The sequence below is a fragment of the Heptranchias perlo genome, chromosome 9, assembly GCF_035084215.1.
Source record: "Heptranchias perlo isolate sHepPer1 chromosome 9, sHepPer1.hap1, whole genome shotgun sequence".
Lineage (NCBI taxonomy): Eukaryota > Metazoa > Chordata > Chondrichthyes > Hexanchiformes > Hexanchidae > Heptranchias > Heptranchias perlo.
Genome location: NC_090333.1, coordinates 49,553,751 through 49,570,909, shown reverse-complemented (window position 1 = coordinate 49,570,909; position 17,159 = coordinate 49,553,751). Strand labels below are relative to the sequence as shown.

The 17,159-nt window shown below is 44.5% G+C and overlaps 1 protein-coding gene across 2 annotated transcripts in view; it reads left to right on the top strand.

The window, feature by feature from the left end:
* pde4ba (phosphodiesterase 4B, cAMP-specific a) overlaps nt 1-17,159 on the top strand; it is a 557,078-nt gene that overhangs the window by 397,211 nt on the left and 142,708 nt on the right. For both annotated transcript variants that reach the window (XM_067990377.1, XM_067990378.1), the window contains 2 exons: nt 5,861-5,897; nt 7,165-7,235. In XM_067990377.1, the coding sequence (XP_067846478.1) occupies nt 5,861-5,897; nt 7,165-7,235 (108 nt within the window). The remainder of the gene's footprint in view (nt 1-5,860; nt 5,898-7,164; nt 7,236-17,159) is intronic.

Sequence of the window (17,159 nt, the reverse complement as noted above, 5' to 3'; positions counted from 1 at the left end):
CAGGTCTGTAGGCAGGAGAGAGTTTAAGAAAACATGTATGGAGATAAAGCGCCTCTGATGAATGTTTTGTTTGTTTTTTTTTAATTCCAATTTTCTACCCTTCCTTCTGAAAGCACTAACTCATGCTGAAGTATTTTCCAAAGGTTCAAGTGGCTGTTCAGTATCTCACCTCAACAGTCATTAGGCTAATCGGGGATGGGGGAGCAGGGACATCGTAGCTGAGTTTGATCCAGTTTTCGCCTAATGTCCAAATGCATGCATACTTTGCATGGGTTTCTGGATAGTTGGTTTGTCTTTTCCTTAGTCAGCAGATATTAGAGTCGGTATGAGGGCCCCTACTGCCACCTTACCCCTAGCTGAAATCAGATAATTCAGCACAGACTAGGAATCAAACCTGAGACCTTTTTGCTCTGATGAATTAATACCACACGGGGTATGGTGAATTCACCGACTGAGCCACAAGAGAGTTTGCAAATTTTACGTGATTCTAATGGAGGTCACTCCAGCAGGCAATTTCCAGAATAGATTAACAATAAATAAGCAACAATACAATTAATCCTCCATTTTGATTTTGCTGATGCTGAGGCAGCGTCTGTGGGTAATTAGCTAACAACATACAGACCTTGACAAGCAGGCTGCATCACCTTTCAAGACTGTTGGCTTTTGTGCATGTCTCTGCTATTTTCCTAGCACATAGCAGTATGGCAGTGCAGGACTCTCACATAATCCAGTGAGCTGGAATGATTTCTGCTAAAGTTGCAAACAGAATGGGGCAGATATTGCTTGGAAAAGCATGGTGAGCTCAACAGCGCTCACCGTTGTCAGTGCCAAAATCAAGGAGCAAGTTCTGGCGTTCTCATAAGCGCAGTGAAACACTGAAATTCGGATCTTGCTCCTAGTGGTTCGCCGGCAATATGACAGCTTCAAATTGAAGGTATATTCCTAGCTGCAATCAGCTAAATCAATATAAAAGCGCCAACTTGCTCATCTGCCCAGCTGGAATGTAATTAATATTGCCACAAAACAGGTAAGCTTAAAAATAACAGGCTTAGACTAAGTTTTAATAGTGCAGTAAGTCTTAATGACTGCCAAACAACTAAAAATAAACTTTTAAAAATGTGGATTCTTATTACTCCTTATTTTAATAATTTTTGGTCATTCTTTCATTTTTCAAAAAACATTTTTTTAGACTTTTATTTTACTTTTCCCTTCTGTCTTGTTTATTTAATTCGATTATTTCTTACCCTCTTTTTTTCATTGTTTATAACTGTTTGTTTCTACAGTGATTTTAATGTTGTACCTTTCACTTCCTGGATTTAACGTTCAAGCTTGCAGAAACAGTTTCGCAGCTTGTCAAAAATGCTGCAGTCTGATTGATCGAGGGGTGAGAGTGATCCTCTCACTTCTCCCATGGGTCCTAACTTCGCTGGAGCTAACACTGGAGTATTAGAGGAATTGCACCCAGTAAAGAATTGCATCCAGTAAGTTAGTGGATTAGTATAAATCTATGGAGTGGTGAGCACTGTTGGTTCACCGCTCTGAGCAATTTCTGGGCCAATATGGTGTTGAAGCATTAATTAGTATTTACAGTGTGACCACTGTACTGCAGTATATAAGGAATAAAGTGAAAAATTAATTCAGCAAAAACTTTGCAAGAATATTGGGCCAGAAATTACAGTAGCCGGCGAACGAACGGCACTAGTTAGACTTAGACTTGCCCTTGGTTAGACTTGCCCTTGGTTAGACTTGCCCTTGGTTAGACTTGCCCTTGCCCATTTAATTTCCACGAACTTTTGCGTGGCAAGTTGCTATAAGTTGGAAATAGAAGCAGCATGATGCCCTCTGCAGGGCATTTGGGGTCTGTGTGAACAGGGAAAGCAACTGCATATCTCCTTAAGCAATCAGATTGAAGAATTGACAATGAACAGTGCAGAGTCTGAACCAGGATATGTAAGTTAGTATAGAGAATTCAATGCCAAATCAGATACAGAAAGCAAAATAAAAAGAGGGAAAAGAAAGATTGGATAAAGAGAGAGAGAAAAAAAATAGAAAGAAAAAGCTTTAAAAAAATGTAATTAAATTTGTTTTTTAAATCTCCAACAATTAAAAGCTGAAGGAATGCGACTCCACACTTGTAAAAGTTAATTTTCAGTGCCAGCGAGGTTGTTTGGCAGTAATTAAGACTCATCACACTGTTAATGAGACTGAAGGGACATGCCCTAATTTTCTGTGGCGAGTTAAGTTCGCATCTACCGTGCAAGTACAGGAACTTCACACCGTTCGATGCATTTGAATGATGAGGTAGACAGCGAGATACCGTTTTTGGGAAGCTAATGCCGTAGCAATGCAACTTGGACAGCAACTTCCTGATTTTCATGTTTAACTGCACATCTGCCCCTTGCCTGAAGTTGCTGCATTATTTGTGCAACAATAACGGTGAGTGCCGTTAGCCCCACAGTTATTTTGACATTAAGTTCTGGCCCAATAAGTTTCAATAGGTGCTAGCTGCTCTCCAGTATCTTGTCCAAATGACCATTTGTCATGTGAGCCTAGACAGTAAAGGGTCTATCTTTTGAGTCCATGCTGCTGACAGTGGCCTGCTGCCACTGGCCATGTATATAATTAAATTGCAGTTGTGCTGTAGTGTGTTCATGATTTCCCAATATGAAATACTGGATGGCGAGGCTCCCTGGCAAAAACATGTACTCAGAAATTTGGCTGTTAATACCTACAGGCCATTTGGCAGAGAGGGGCATTCACATTCTAGCCCAGTGCTGTCCTCACCCATCATCCACACATGCACACTTTCATGCAGCAGTCACTGGATAGTGTATAGTGTTCAGGAGCAAGAGCCTGGACTGATTTTTTCACCCCAGATATCCTAAGTAAGCTGAGTCTAATTGTGCTACCTCCATTACTGCCTCGGCTGAAATCAGCTAACTTCAGCACAAATTGGGGATTGAAACAGGACATCCCTGCTTTGTGCAGCACAATGCACTGACAACTGAGCCATGTGGAAAGCAGCTATATAAGTCAGCTTTGCAATCTTTGGGGCTCGATTTTCAACTAAACAGATGTTAATCACTCACAGCCAGTAATAAATCTGTTCTAATTTTATTTACTGCCATAGCTATTTCCACTGCTGCCAGTAAACGCCACGTCAAAAAACTTGAATGTCTCCTTGGACATATTTTGGTGCCAGAAACTTACATGCTATCAGCAATGGACAAGAGCTGGAAGTGAGGTCCAGCTGGATCGAAAAAAGAATTCTAATTTCCCTTTGTAAATTCCAAGATTGCTCAGTGCCACTTTTATACCACTCTGAGCTGGAACTCCAATCACTACAGTGGTGGCTGCAGCCAAAGCATTCAATAGCAATCTCTATAATGGCATTCGAGCACAACATAGCAACAACCTAATCATGACACGCCATGAGAAATGAGTGGACTAGCAACCAAGATTATGAAGTATAGCATGTGTTAGTGTTAGTGATAGCATGATGCAATTTGGTGTCAGAACGAAGGTAACCCTAAAACAACAACAACATTTATATAGTGATTTTACTATAGGAAAAAAGTCCCAAAGCGTGTCTCAGAGGTCTAATCAAAAATCAACTCTGAGCCAAAGGAGGCGATATTAGGAGGGGTGAATGAGTCTAAAAGGAGGAGTGGGAGGTGAAGAAGTGGAAGGATTTAGGGAGGAATTTCCAGAGCATGGGGCCTGAAGGCACAGCCTCCATGGTGGACAAAGGGAAGGATTGCACAAGGTATCAGAGCTCGAAGAACAAAGAGTTCCGAGAAGGGGAATTATAGGGCTGCAATATGTTTGTATCAATTGCCTGTAGGATAACAGGCTACGGGTCAGTTTACATAGGAATGACAAAGCATGACACACCCTTTAGCAATGAGTGACCCAGCACATGTTCTATTCTGTCCCGTGACCCAACATTATTCCTTCCTTTCATGAAAGTGTTGATTCTTGCTGTAGTAGTTTCACAGGTCACAACAGCTCATCAGTACTTTACCAAAGTGACTATTCTTCATGTGTAAGGACAACCAGTGAATTTCAGTGGGTTACTCAATCATGGCCACCATCAGGTAAACCCAGAGTACTACCATTCTATCCTCAACTAATGGCCACGTGTTCACAGTCTGGCTTGGGTTATTGGATAATAGTTAACATCAAAAAATCAACTCTGAGCCAAAGGAGGAGATATTAGGAGGGGTGAATGAGTCTAAAAGGAGGAGCGGGAGGTGAAGAAGTGGAGGGATTTAGGGAGGAATTTCCAGAGCATGGGGCCTGAAGGCACAGCCTCCAATGGTGGACAAAGGGAAGGATTGCACAAGGTATCAGAGCTCGAAGAACAAAGAGTTCCAAGAAGGGGAATTGTAGTGCTGCAATGTGCATCTTTTAAGAGCTGGTTTCTAACTAGGATTTACCTGTGCCCAGGATCAGGTCATTGTTCAGCTATTGATATGGAGAAACATTGGCCCCAAAATTGGGGGAGGGTATAAGTAAGTAATTGCACCTTGCCAGCAATTTGGCATAGGCCCAATGTACACTGGGCTTCTGCTCCAGAAGCTCCCCAGCATAAATTCCTTTGAGCTTGGGGTCCAATAAAGAAATGTCCGGCCTCCCAGTGGCAGCCACGTGCAAATGATGGAAGTAAGACTGGATGGCTTCACCCATCCTAAATTCCATTACTTCCACCTTTCCACCCTTGAGAATGTGCGCCACAATTTAAAGGCACAGTTTGCCAACACACCCAAATTAGCAGCATAAAAAGAGCAAAAGGGTGGAGAACATAAGAACATAAGAAATAGGAGCAGGAGTAGGCCAATCGGCTCCTCGAGCCTGTTCCGCCATTCAATAAGATCATGGCTGATCTGATCCTAACCTCAAATCTAAAGAACACAAGAAGTAGGAACAGGACTCGGCCACTTGGCCACTCAGCCCCTGGGCCTGCTCCGCCACCCACAGGGCCTTGACCGATCCGAACTCAGCTTCATGTCCAATTTCCTTAGTGAGGCCTTAGTGTAACTCATTTCTGATTCAATAATATTCATTAGCTTGCCTCAGTTCCTGACCCCAATCCTCCTGTGCTATTGTGGTAGTGTTGTACCTCAAAGATTTATTGTATATCACCTAGAAATAGAAAAAATGTATACAATAGCACATTTTAGCTAATTTCTCCATAAAGAAAAACTGAGACTCCCCACACCCCAACATTAAAGCATCAAACTGACTCTTAAATGACTCTAAGGTTTTGACCTCAACTACCCCATCAGAAGACCTTGCAAATAATTTGAATTCTTTATGTGAAGAAATCTTTCCTGATATCTTAAATTCGTCTTCCAGTGGTTTGAACCTACAGGCCTTTCTCCTACTGGCAGTAGTGCCCTGGGTTTACCTGTTTAATATCTTATATGTCTCCATAACGTCACCTGTCAGCTGCCTTCTTTTAAGGCTGAAAAGCCCCAGTTCTTTGTTCATAGTTCAGTTATTTGATGTGGGGATTAGCCACATGGGCCTTCTCTGCACCACCTCCATGAATGTTTCTCTGGTATCTTGGTGACCAAAACTGGACATGGTGCTCATGGTGTCTATGACCAGAGCACTATACAGTGGGGGGAGGCGGTGTCCTCCCATTATAATGCATAGTGATTTGTCATTTGTAATCTAGTTTATTAAAAATAATTTTCAGCAATTTTATCATTATAAAATATAATTTCAGGAGTTGGGATAAATTCCCAACTAATTATTATTACATGGATTAATGCTGAATTAAATCTGCTAACTGTAAAATGTTTGCCACAATTTAAAATAACTAACTGACTTTTATTTCCTTTTATATTTTCAGACATGGAGATGACTTGATAGTTACACCATTTGCACAGGTATATTAAATTTCATTTTCACTGTAATGAAAAAGGACATATTTCCTGAACTTTCTTAATTTAGTTGAGAATATATCTCTCCCTTTGCCTCAGATATTCTTCCCTTTTTCTTGTTTCCGTTTCCCTGGTATATAAGTTATGCCCACCAAAGCAGACAACCTGTTCTCAAAATTCTGAAAGTGCTGCTCTGAAAGTTGGCATGAAGAGTCTGTACAAGAATGATTTTCAAGGGCGGTTCTCCCTCTGATATTTTCCTCCCTCCTTACCAAGAAGATGTGTCCAACAACTCTGTCGCACAGTGTTTGGGACTACACCACAGTCCATACCATACAGCTGTGCCTTCTAATTTTCTCCTTGTCTCTTGAAAGCAATTACTCCTATTGGGGTACGGCTCCACAGATGCCAGTTGTCCTCTAGAACCCCACCCAAATAGCCCAGACAGTGGGCTAAGTTTCCTGCTCAAGTTACGTCAATTCCCTGGTGTAATCCGGATGGAATTTGGTGGGAAATCCTTTGAGAGCTGCTCCACCATCCCCCACTCAATGCCAGCACTTCCAGCATAATTCCCCAAAAGTGTATTCAAGCGTATAATACGTCCATTCAAATATGAGTGGGCATATTATAATTACACGCAAATGACACACCCCTTGCCCTGCCAAAAATGCGCCAACATTTTGCAATATTGAAAAATCCCAGCCAGTGCATCAGTGGCTGTTTGACATCATAACTAATCCTAATCCTGTCCTACCTGAGCACACATTGGGCATGTTTCAGCAAGGGTCGCTGTTGGTTGGCAGTCTGTCCACACATGGGCACCTTCCAGCAAGGATCGCTGGATGGCAATCTGTCCACACATGAGCATTTTCCAGTAAGAGTAGTTAGATAGCAATTAGGAATGGAACCTTGTCTGACATTTTTTCTCCTCACTACCCGAGGGACAATGGCAGTGAAAGTGGTCACCTCCAGTGATGCAAAACAGGCTGATAGTGAATCTGCTGCCCGTTTTACACCACGCCAAAATAAATCAGTTTATTTTGCGCTACTGACAGTGATCGATTTCAATCCCAATGAGTCCTATTGTAGTACCTTGCCTGCTGCCCAGCTGAAATCAGTTGTCTTAGAACAGAAAGAGAATTGAATCTAGCACCTTCTTCACCTTTCTGACTCAGTTCTAGACCAGGCAATGCATTTACAAACTGAACTATCTGAAGACCTCTAAATAATCTTCAAGTTACATGAATAAACCAAATCCACTTTTATTTTTCAGGTACTGGCCAGCTTACAGAGCGTGAGAAGCAATTTCTCAGTACTAACAAACATTCACGGAGCACCAAACAAGTAAGTCATTTGGCAAATGTTAATTAATATGTTTGCTGCAAATGAAGCAGGCTTTGCAGAGGTTTTCATCCTGATAGGAAATGCAAATAATTTCAAAACTAGTTAAAGAAATGTGTGTTTTTCTTCTGTAGTTTCCACCAATGCCAGTGCATTATTCCCTAACTGAGAAAGCAGACAAATGGCACCTTTACAAGACCTATGCCAGGACCTTGTATTCAACTTATTACTAGGAGGCACAGGTTAATGAGATAGATTGACAAAACCTATGATTTTCTTTTCCCTAATTTCCACACCCCTATGAGGAAAGTAAATATTTTTAATTCGGATATTACTGTGTGAGCTAACTGCATTATTGAGCTGGTGCCCATTTTAATTGGTGATTAATAACTTTTTTGAAAAATTTATTGCAAAGTGGCAATAGTCCAGGAAAGCAGATGAGGTAAATGTGGTTAGATGACATCAAACTTGCCTTCCAAATGCTTTTAAATTGCAGGTATGGAGCTCCAAAATTTTGAGGTCCTAGAAAAGAATGGGTTGGAGTAGCAGACAGTGCGATGAGTCTTGATTTCAGTGTAGTAGGCAAACCAAGCCCAGTCGACCCTGCAAAGTCCTCCTCCTCACTGACATCTGGGGACTTGTGCCAAAATTGAAAGGGCAGTCCCATAGACTAGTCAAGCTACAGCCTGACATTGCTATACTCTCAGAATGATATCTTGCAGCCAATGTCCCAGACTCCTCCATCACCATCCCTGGGTATGTCCTGTCCCACCGGCAGGACAGACCCACCAGAGGTGGCGGCACAGTGGTATACAGTCAAGGTGGAGTGGCCCTGGGAGTTCTTAACATTGACTCCGGACCCTATGAATTCTCATGGCATCAGGTCAAACATGGGCAAGGAAACTCCTGCTGATTATCACTTACCGACCTCCCTCAGCTGATGAACCAGTACTCCTCCACATTGAGCATCACTTGGAGGAAGCACTGAGAGTAGCAAGACCACAGAATGAGCTTTGGGTGGGGGAACTTCAATGTCCATCACCAAGAATGGCTCAGTAGCACCACTACTGACCGAGCTGGCCGAGTCTTGAAGGACATAACTGCCAGACTGGGCCTGGTGGTGAGAGAACCAACACGAGGGAAAAACCTACTTGACCTCGTCCCCACTAATCTACCTGTCACTGATGCATCTGTCCATGACAGTATTGGTAGGAGTGACTAATACATGGTCCTTGTGGAGATGGAGTCCTATCTTCACACTGAGGACACTGTCCATCGTGTTGTGTGGCACTACCACTGTGCTAAATGGAATAGATTCAGAACAGATCTAACAGCTCAAAACTGGGTATCCATGAGGCGCTGTGGGCAATCATCAGCAGCAGAATTGTATTCCACCACAATCTGTAACCTCATGGCCCAGCATATCACTCACTCTACAATTACCATCAAGCCAGGGGATCAACCCTGGTTCAATGAGGTGTGTAGAAGAGCATGCCAGGAGCAACACCAGGCATACCTAAAAATGAGGTGCCAACCTGGTGAAGCTACAACACAGGACGACATGCATGCTAAACAGCAGAAGCAGCATGCTATGGACAGAGCTAAGCGATTCCACAACCAATGGATCAGATCAAAGCTTTCCAGTCCTGCCACATCCAGTCATGAATGGTGGTGGACAATTAAACAACTAACGGGAGGAGGAGGCTCTGCAAACATCCCCATCCTCAATGATGGCAGAGCCCAGCACATGATTGCAAAAGACAAGGCTGAAGCGTTTGCAACCATCATCAGCCAGAAGTGCCAAGTGGCTGATCCATCTCAGCCTCCTCCCATGATCCCCACCATCACAAAAACCAGACTTCAGCCAATTTGATTCGCCCACGTGATATCAAGAAATGGCTGAGTGCACTGGATACAGCAAAGGCTATGGGCCCAACAACATCCCAGCTGTAGTGCTGAAGACTTGTGCTCCAGAACGAGCCGTGCCTCTAGCCAAACTGTTCCACTACAGCTAAAACACTGGCATCTTCCCGATAATGTGGAAAATTGCCCAGGTATGTCCTGTCCACAAAAAGCAGGACAAATCCAATCCGGCCATTTACCGCCCCATCAGTCTACTCTCAATCATCAGCAAAGTGATGGAAGGTTTCGTCAATAGTACTATCAAGCGGCACTTACTCACCAATAACCTTCTCACCGATGCTCAGTTTGGGTTCCGCCAGGACCACTCGGCTCCAGACCTCATTACAGCCTTGGTCCAAACATGGACGAAAGAGCTGAATTCCAGAGGTGAGGTGAGAGTGACTGCACTTGACATCAAGGCAGCATTTGACCGAATGTAGCATCAAAGAGCCCTAGTAAAATTGAAATCAATGGGAATCAGGGGGAAAACTCTCCAGTGGCTGGAGTCATACCTAGCACAAAGGAAGATAATAGTGGTTGTTGGCAGCCAATCATCTCAGCCCGAGGACATCGCTGCAGGAGTTTCTCAGGACAGTGTCTTAGGCCCAACCATCTTCAGCTGCTTCATCAATGACCTTCCCTCCATCATAAGGTCAGAAATGGGGATGTTCACTGATGATTGCACAGTGTTCAGTTCCATTTGCAACCCCTCAGTTAATGAAGCAGTCCATGCCCGCATGCAGCAAGACCTGGACAACATCCAGTGGCAAGTAACATTCATGCTAGACAAGTGCCGGGCAATGACCATCTCCAACAAGAGAGGGTCTAACCACCTCCCCTTGACATTCAACAGCATTACCATTGCCGAATCCCCCACCATCAACATCCTGGGGGTCACCATTAACCAGAAACTTAACTGGACCAGCCATATAAATACTGTGGCTACGAGAGCAGGTCAGAGTCTGGGTATTCTGCGGCGAGTGACTCACCTCCTGACTCCTCAAAGCCTTTCCACCATCTACAAGGCACAAGTCAGGAGTGTGATGGAATACTCTTCACTTGCCTGGATGAGTGCAGCTCCAACAACACTCAAGAAGCTCGACACCATCCAGGACAAAGCAGCCCGCGTGATTGGCTTCCCATATGCCACCTTAAACATTCACTCCCTCCAGCACCGGCGCCCCGTGGCTGCAGTGTGTACCATCTACAAGATGCACTGCAGCAACTTGCCACGGCTTCTTCGACAACACTTCCCAAACCCGCAACCTCTACCACCTAGAAGGACAAGGGCAGCAGGCACATGGGAACAACACCATTTGCACATTCTCGTCTAAGTCACGCACCATCCTGACTTGGAAATATATCACCATTCATCATCATCCCTGGGTCAAGATCCTGGAACTGTCCACCTAACAGGACTATGGGAGAACCTTCACCAGACAGCAATGGTTCAAGGAGGCAGCTCACCACCACCTTTTCAAGGGCAATTAGAGATGGGCAATAAATGTTGGCCTTGCCAGCAACGCCCACATCTCATGAATGAATGAAAAGAATGTAAGCAAGTAAACCTGATCTGGACTTTTTTTTCAAGGGTTTGGGAGGCGCTGTCGAAGAAGCCTTGGCGAGTTGCTGCAGTGCATCCTGTAGATGGTACGCACTGCAGCCATGGTGCACCGGTGGTGGATGGGGTGTCAATCAAGCGGGCTGCTTTGTCCTGGATGGTGTCGAGCTTCTTGAGTGTTGTTGAAGCTGCACTCATCCAAGCAAGTGGAGAGTATTCCATCACATTCCTGACTTGTGCCTTGTAGATGGTGGAAAGGCTTTGGGGAGTCAGGAGGTGAGTCACTTGCCGCAGAATACCCAGCCTCTGACCTGCCCTTGTAGCCACAGTATTTGTATGGCTGGTCCAGTTAAATTTCTGGTCAATGGTGACCCCCAGGATGTTGATGGGGGATTTGGCGATGGTACTGCCGTTGAATGTCAAGGGGCGGTGGTGAGACTCTCTCTTGTCATTTCCTGGCAGTTGTCTGGTGCAAATGTTACTTTCCACTTATCAGCCCAAGCCTGGATGTTGTCCCGGTCTTGCTGCATGTGGGCATGGACTGCTTCATTATCCCTTAGTGGCTAAGCTGGTTAAAATAGTGAGTAGCTGAGCCACACACAGAGGGAAGTCTCAGGTTTGATGAGTTAGCTGATCTCAACCAGGGCAATGTTAGGGGCATTTAAATTGGTTTCAGCACCCCTGAGTTAGCAAGAGGCAATTTGGGCAGCGTTCCAACTCATGATTGCTCTCCAGTTACTCCTGCTGGAAAGTGCACATGTGGATGTTTGGCAAGGGTAGAATTGGGCTTGACTGCGATGCAACCCATAGTGAAGTAGCTGGTCAGTACTCACTGTCTAGATTCACGTGAGTGAGGTACTGAAAGGCTGCTGGTAAATGTGGAATTGCACCCAGCAAGAGGTGAATGCTAAAGCCCCGATTTTCACCGAACCTACCAGTCGGGGACGGGGCATAAAATTGGACGGGGTGTAAGATTGGCCTCTGAACCGAACCCACCCCATTCCCACTGTTGAATTAGGTTAAAATTGGGCCTTGAGGAGAGGAGGAGAGCAAAGGAGAAAACTAGAGAGACATGAGATACCTCTCCCTTCTTTTTGCAACAAAGCATATTTGCCTCAGAAAGCTGGTAGAGGGCGTACTTCACCATATTGTGAGGAGGCTTGTTTCTTGCAGAATAGAAATAAATGTGAAAGTGGGAAAATAATTTCTGGCATTATTTGTTTAATCATCTCAATATTGCTTTCATAAGACGTATTTAATCTAATATAATTCTCTGGTATTTCTGCTCTTATACTTGCACTGTAGGGGATATTTTATACTTTCTGTGCATCCGGAATTGCAAAAGGGCTTCTAGGATCCAGGGTGCTTGGGGAGGATTTCCCAGTATTTTCCGAGATTCCCTGTCACTTCATTTTAATAATTATGCAACATTGCCAGTGTGGATTGGTCCAAGTGTGCAAGACGGGGGTTTGGGGTCGGCGGGGGGAGGCAGTGGTAGGGGGGTGTGGGGCTGGTGACATATCTGATGCACAACAGAAAGGAACTGCTGCTCTGCCTTAAGAGGCACCTATACTTTCAGCATTTGCAAGTGTTGTGTTTAGAATTTGACTTTGCTGGCATATTAGAGATGGCTGAGGTGAGGGCAAGGGCCCAGGGTGGAGGAAAGACTACTCCCTTTATTGAGAAACCCATGAAAGTAATGTTGCAAGAAATGAAGTAAGGGAGAGTTGGAGAGGCATCCCCCTGAGAAGGCAGCTATCTGGGCTGCATTGGAAGAAGTTGTGGAACATTGGACCACAGTTTATGAGGTGAGGAATCCCTCAACTTAGGGCAGAAGAAATTTAACACATTGAAGAAGTTTGATAGGTACATTCAGCAATCACTTACCTTGTTTCCAAAGCTGTAATAGAGAAATGACGTGTACTTTCACCTCAATCAGCTGCACCCTCACATTGGACTTATTCTGGTCATTTTGGAGTCCTTTAGTCTTTTTCAATTACAAGCATATATGACACAAATGTTGACTGGCGTAGAATAAATGCATCAAGGAAGCTTCATTCTTGATATATTTCTGATGGCTGCAAACAACCTGGATGTTGATGGAATGGATTCTGGAAATGTTCTTGTGTGACCATATGGCTTCCATTAATGAGAGCCTACATTCTTGGGAACTCTGAAAAATGAAAAGCAAGCACCCTCTTGATGCTTAGGATAAGTGATGAAGTCCTCCACCCTGGCAAACAATGTATCAGTGACCTGATATATACAGTGGTGAACTGCAGATTGGCTAATCTGACAGATATCACCCGAGGCAGAACATTGATGTTCTCATCAAGTGGTCGGATATGGATTTCAGAACCTGAATTCTCCGCTTGGACAACTCTTTATTTTGGCAGTAGCATCAAGATAAGTATTGGAGCTTAGGCTTTTCCCCACAGAAACAGAGTGAGAGTCCTTCCCACCCCTTTTCCAGTGCTTGACCTGTACCTCCCAGCCATTGGTGAAAGGGTGGTATTAGCAATAGCCTGGGAGCAGGTTTTTTTGTGGTGGCGATAACTCCTGACTGCCATTATGCCCTTTGGTGGTAGGCATAAACAATGAGAGGGTATAGTTGGAGCACAGATCAGTAGGACCACTGTCCTACCACCCAACACCTTCACTAAGTCCTGCTGATAATTGTCCTATACCAATGCTGAGAGATTCAGCAGTTTCAGAGGTCTGGCAGAAGCCTGTTTGTTGCTCAACACTCAGTTATGATGTGGAGATGCCGGTGATGGACTGGGGTTGACAATTGTAAACAATTTTACAACACCAAGTTATAGTCCAGCAATTTTATTTTAAATTCACAAGCTTTCGGAGATTTTCTCCTTCCTCAGGCAAATGTTTCAAGATCTTGAAACATTTGCCTGAGGAAGGAGAAAATCTCTGAAAGCTTGTGAATTTAAAATAAAATTGCTGGACTATAACTTGGTGTTGTAAAATTGTTTACAACACTCAGTTAGTAAGAGATGTTTCTAGAGCTGATAGTGTAAATCTCTACAACCATTGCAGGAAATTGGGTTCCAGATTCAATTTGGAGTTCTGATTTAAAAATAGATTTTCTTGATGGCTCTGTTGGTAAATGCACAACCAAGTGTGGAACTAAGCCACACAGACAAGATAGGTTTCAGACAGTGCTGAGTAAGTTATTCTCAGCCAAGGTGGTAATAGAGGTGCTACAATTGGCGTCAGAATTCCTGGAAGTGCTGCTGTGGGGAGGAGTTCAGCAGCGGTCAGTTGCTTTCTCACAAGAAAGTCAGGCGGGGGGATACAAAGGAAGAATCACCATGGACACCTTGCTCACATTACTTCCAATAGCTAGTCTTCAGAACAACACTGGAGGAAACCTGAAAGCAGGCTACCTTCAAATGCACAATATGGGATAGAGTGGGCAGAGTCAAGATGGGTTTGAGTTGGTTGAGGAAGACCAGGTGCCCCATTGCCCTGAAAAAAATATGGCTGGCAAGTAGACAACATCTGCTAAATAATTAAATTAATAACTCACAAAGACTCCCCAGAGAACCATCAGCTTGCTGACAGCTTGTAGAAATTACAACCGTAAGCCTTAATTTGCTGCCCATACTGCTCTAAAGTTTAATTATTCAAAATTAGTTTAAATGTATTATTACCTCAATGGCGTTGGAGGCTCTAGCACTAGCTCACTGACTAACTCCAGTAATCTCCCCGCTCAGAGCATGCTGATTATTCGGTGGGTAGCCTGAAATTCATTGACATATGTCACCTAATCAAAATTTGGATGCTCAGTTTGCAAATACACTGTCTGACATGTAATTGAGGCATATGAACATATGAAAATGACGGGCGGGAAAAGTCCAGCTGGTCCATCAATCCTGCCCCACATACCATGATGGTTGGAGCACTGTGGCTAGATACGACGTCTGCTGGGCATCCCAGGGCAGTTTGTCGGCGAAGACATTTCATTTTTGACCACTGCGTCACCAGGGGGGGGAGGGGAAGTGATCGGGAGGGAAAGGGGCAATCGGGAGCGGGAGGGAAAGGGGCGATTGGGAGCGGGGGGAAAGGGGCCAAGGGAAAGGGAAGGAGGCAGCGATCGGGAGAGGGAGGGAAAGGAGCGATCCGGAGAGGGAGGGAGGCAATCGGGAGGGGAGCGAGCGGTGGCTGGCAGCGACCTGTGGTTTTAATGTGGAGCTAGGAGAAATAAATATTTTTTACAAAACTTACCTTTTTGGTGGCGGCCTGCAGTACGCCATTTTGGATGCTTTTGCGCACGTTTACGCCTGTAAACTGGGTGCAGCATCATCGGATCTCTAGGCCACTGTACCCCATCCAATTTGTCACCCTTTCACAAAAACAACCTTCCCTCCTCCAAGTTCATAACTGGCACTCATCTCCTTCTCCTTGCGTCTGTCTTCATAAAAGAGAGGGACGTGCAGAGATTGTAGTTGAGGAGGAGGAGCGTGAAATATTGGATGGGATAAACATAGTAGGAGAGGGAGTATTACGGGGTTTAGCATCTTTGAAAGTAGATAAATCGTTAGGACTGGATGAAATGTATCCCAGGCTGCTAAGAGAAGCAAGGGAGGAAATAGCGGAGGCTCTGACTATCATTTTCTGATCCTCCCTGGCTACAGGTGTGGCGCTGGAGGATTGGAGGACTGCTAACGTTGAACCGTTGTTTAAAAAGGGAGAAAGAGATAGACCGAGTAATTATACGCCAGTCAGTCTAACCTTGGTGGTGTGCAAATTATTGGAATCAATTCTGAGGGACAGCATAAATCTTTATTTAGAAAGGCATGTGTTTATCAAGGACAGTCAGCGTGAATTTGTTAAGAGAAGGTCGTGTCTGACTTACCTCCTCAAAAAATTCAATCAAGTAACAGTTGGGGTCAATGAGGGTAACACGTTTGATGTAATGTACATGGATTTTAGCAAGACTTTTGACAAGGTCCCACATGGCAGAATGATCAATGAAGTAAAAGCCCAGGGGATCCAAGAGAAAGAGGCAAGTTGGATCCAAAATTGGCTCAGTGACAGGAAGCAAAGGGTAATGGTTGACGGGCGTTTTTGCAACTGGAAGGCAGTTTCCAGTGGGGTTCCGCAAGGCTCAGTACTAAGTCCCTTGCTTTTTGTGGTATATATTAATGATTTGGACTTGAATGTGGGCGGCCTGATCAAGAAGTTTGCAGATGATACAAAAATTGGCCATGTGGTTAATAGTGAGGAGGAAAGCTGTAGACTGCAGGAAGATAACAATGGACTGGTCGGGTGGGCAGAAAAGTGGCAAATGGAATTCAATCCAGAGAAGTGTGAGGTAATGCATTTGGGGAGGGCAAACAAGGCAAGGGAGTACACAATAAATGGGAGGATACTGAGAGGTATAAAGGAAGTGAGGGACCTTGGAGCGCATGTCCACAGATCCCTGAAGGTAGTAGGACAGGTAGATAAAGGCATACGGGATACTTTCCTCTATTAGCCGAGGAATAGAATATAAGAGCAAGGAGGTTATGCTAGAACTGTATAAAACATTGGTTAGGCCACAGCTTGAGTATTGCGTACAGTTCTGGTCACTATATTACAGGAAAGATGTGATTGCACTAGAGAGGGTACTGAGGAGATTTACAAGGATGTTGTCACGGCTGGAGAATTTTAGCTATGGGAAAAGATTGGATAGGCTGGAATTGTTTTCTTTGGAACAAAGGAGGCTGAGGGGAGATTTAATTGAGGTATATAAAATTATGACTGGACTAGATAGAGTGGAGAGGGAGGATCTATTTCCCTTAGCAGAGGGGTCAGTGACCAGCGGGCATAGATTTAAAGTAATTGATAGAAGGATTATAGGGGAACTGAAGATAAATGTTTTCACCCAGAGGGTGGTGGGGATCTGGAACTCATTGAAACGTAGAAAATAGGAGCAGGAGTAGGCCATTCAGCCCTTTGAGCCTACTCCGCCATTCAATATGATCATGGCTGATCCTCTATCTCAATACCATATTCCCGCTCTCTCCCCATACCCCTTGATGCCTTTTGTGCCTAGAAATCTGTGTAGCTCCTTCTTAAATATATTCAGTGACTTGGCCTCCACAGCCTTCTGTGGTAGAGAATGCCACAGGTTCACCACCCTCTGAATGAAGAAATTTCTTCTCGTCTCAGTCCAAAATGCCCCTGTATCCTGAGACTGTGACTCCCTCATTCTGGACCCCCCAGCCAGAGGAAACATCCTCCATAGAACCATAGAAACGATACAGTACAGAAGGGGGCCATTCGGCCCATCGTGTCCGCGCTGGCTCGAAGAACAACCAGGTGCCCATTATAATCCCACCTTCCAGCACCCGGTCCATAGCCCTGCAGCTTACAGCACTTTAGGTGCAGGTCCAGGTACTTTTTAAAAGAGTTGAGGGTCCTTGCCTCTACCACCAATTCGGGCAGCGAATTCCATACACCCA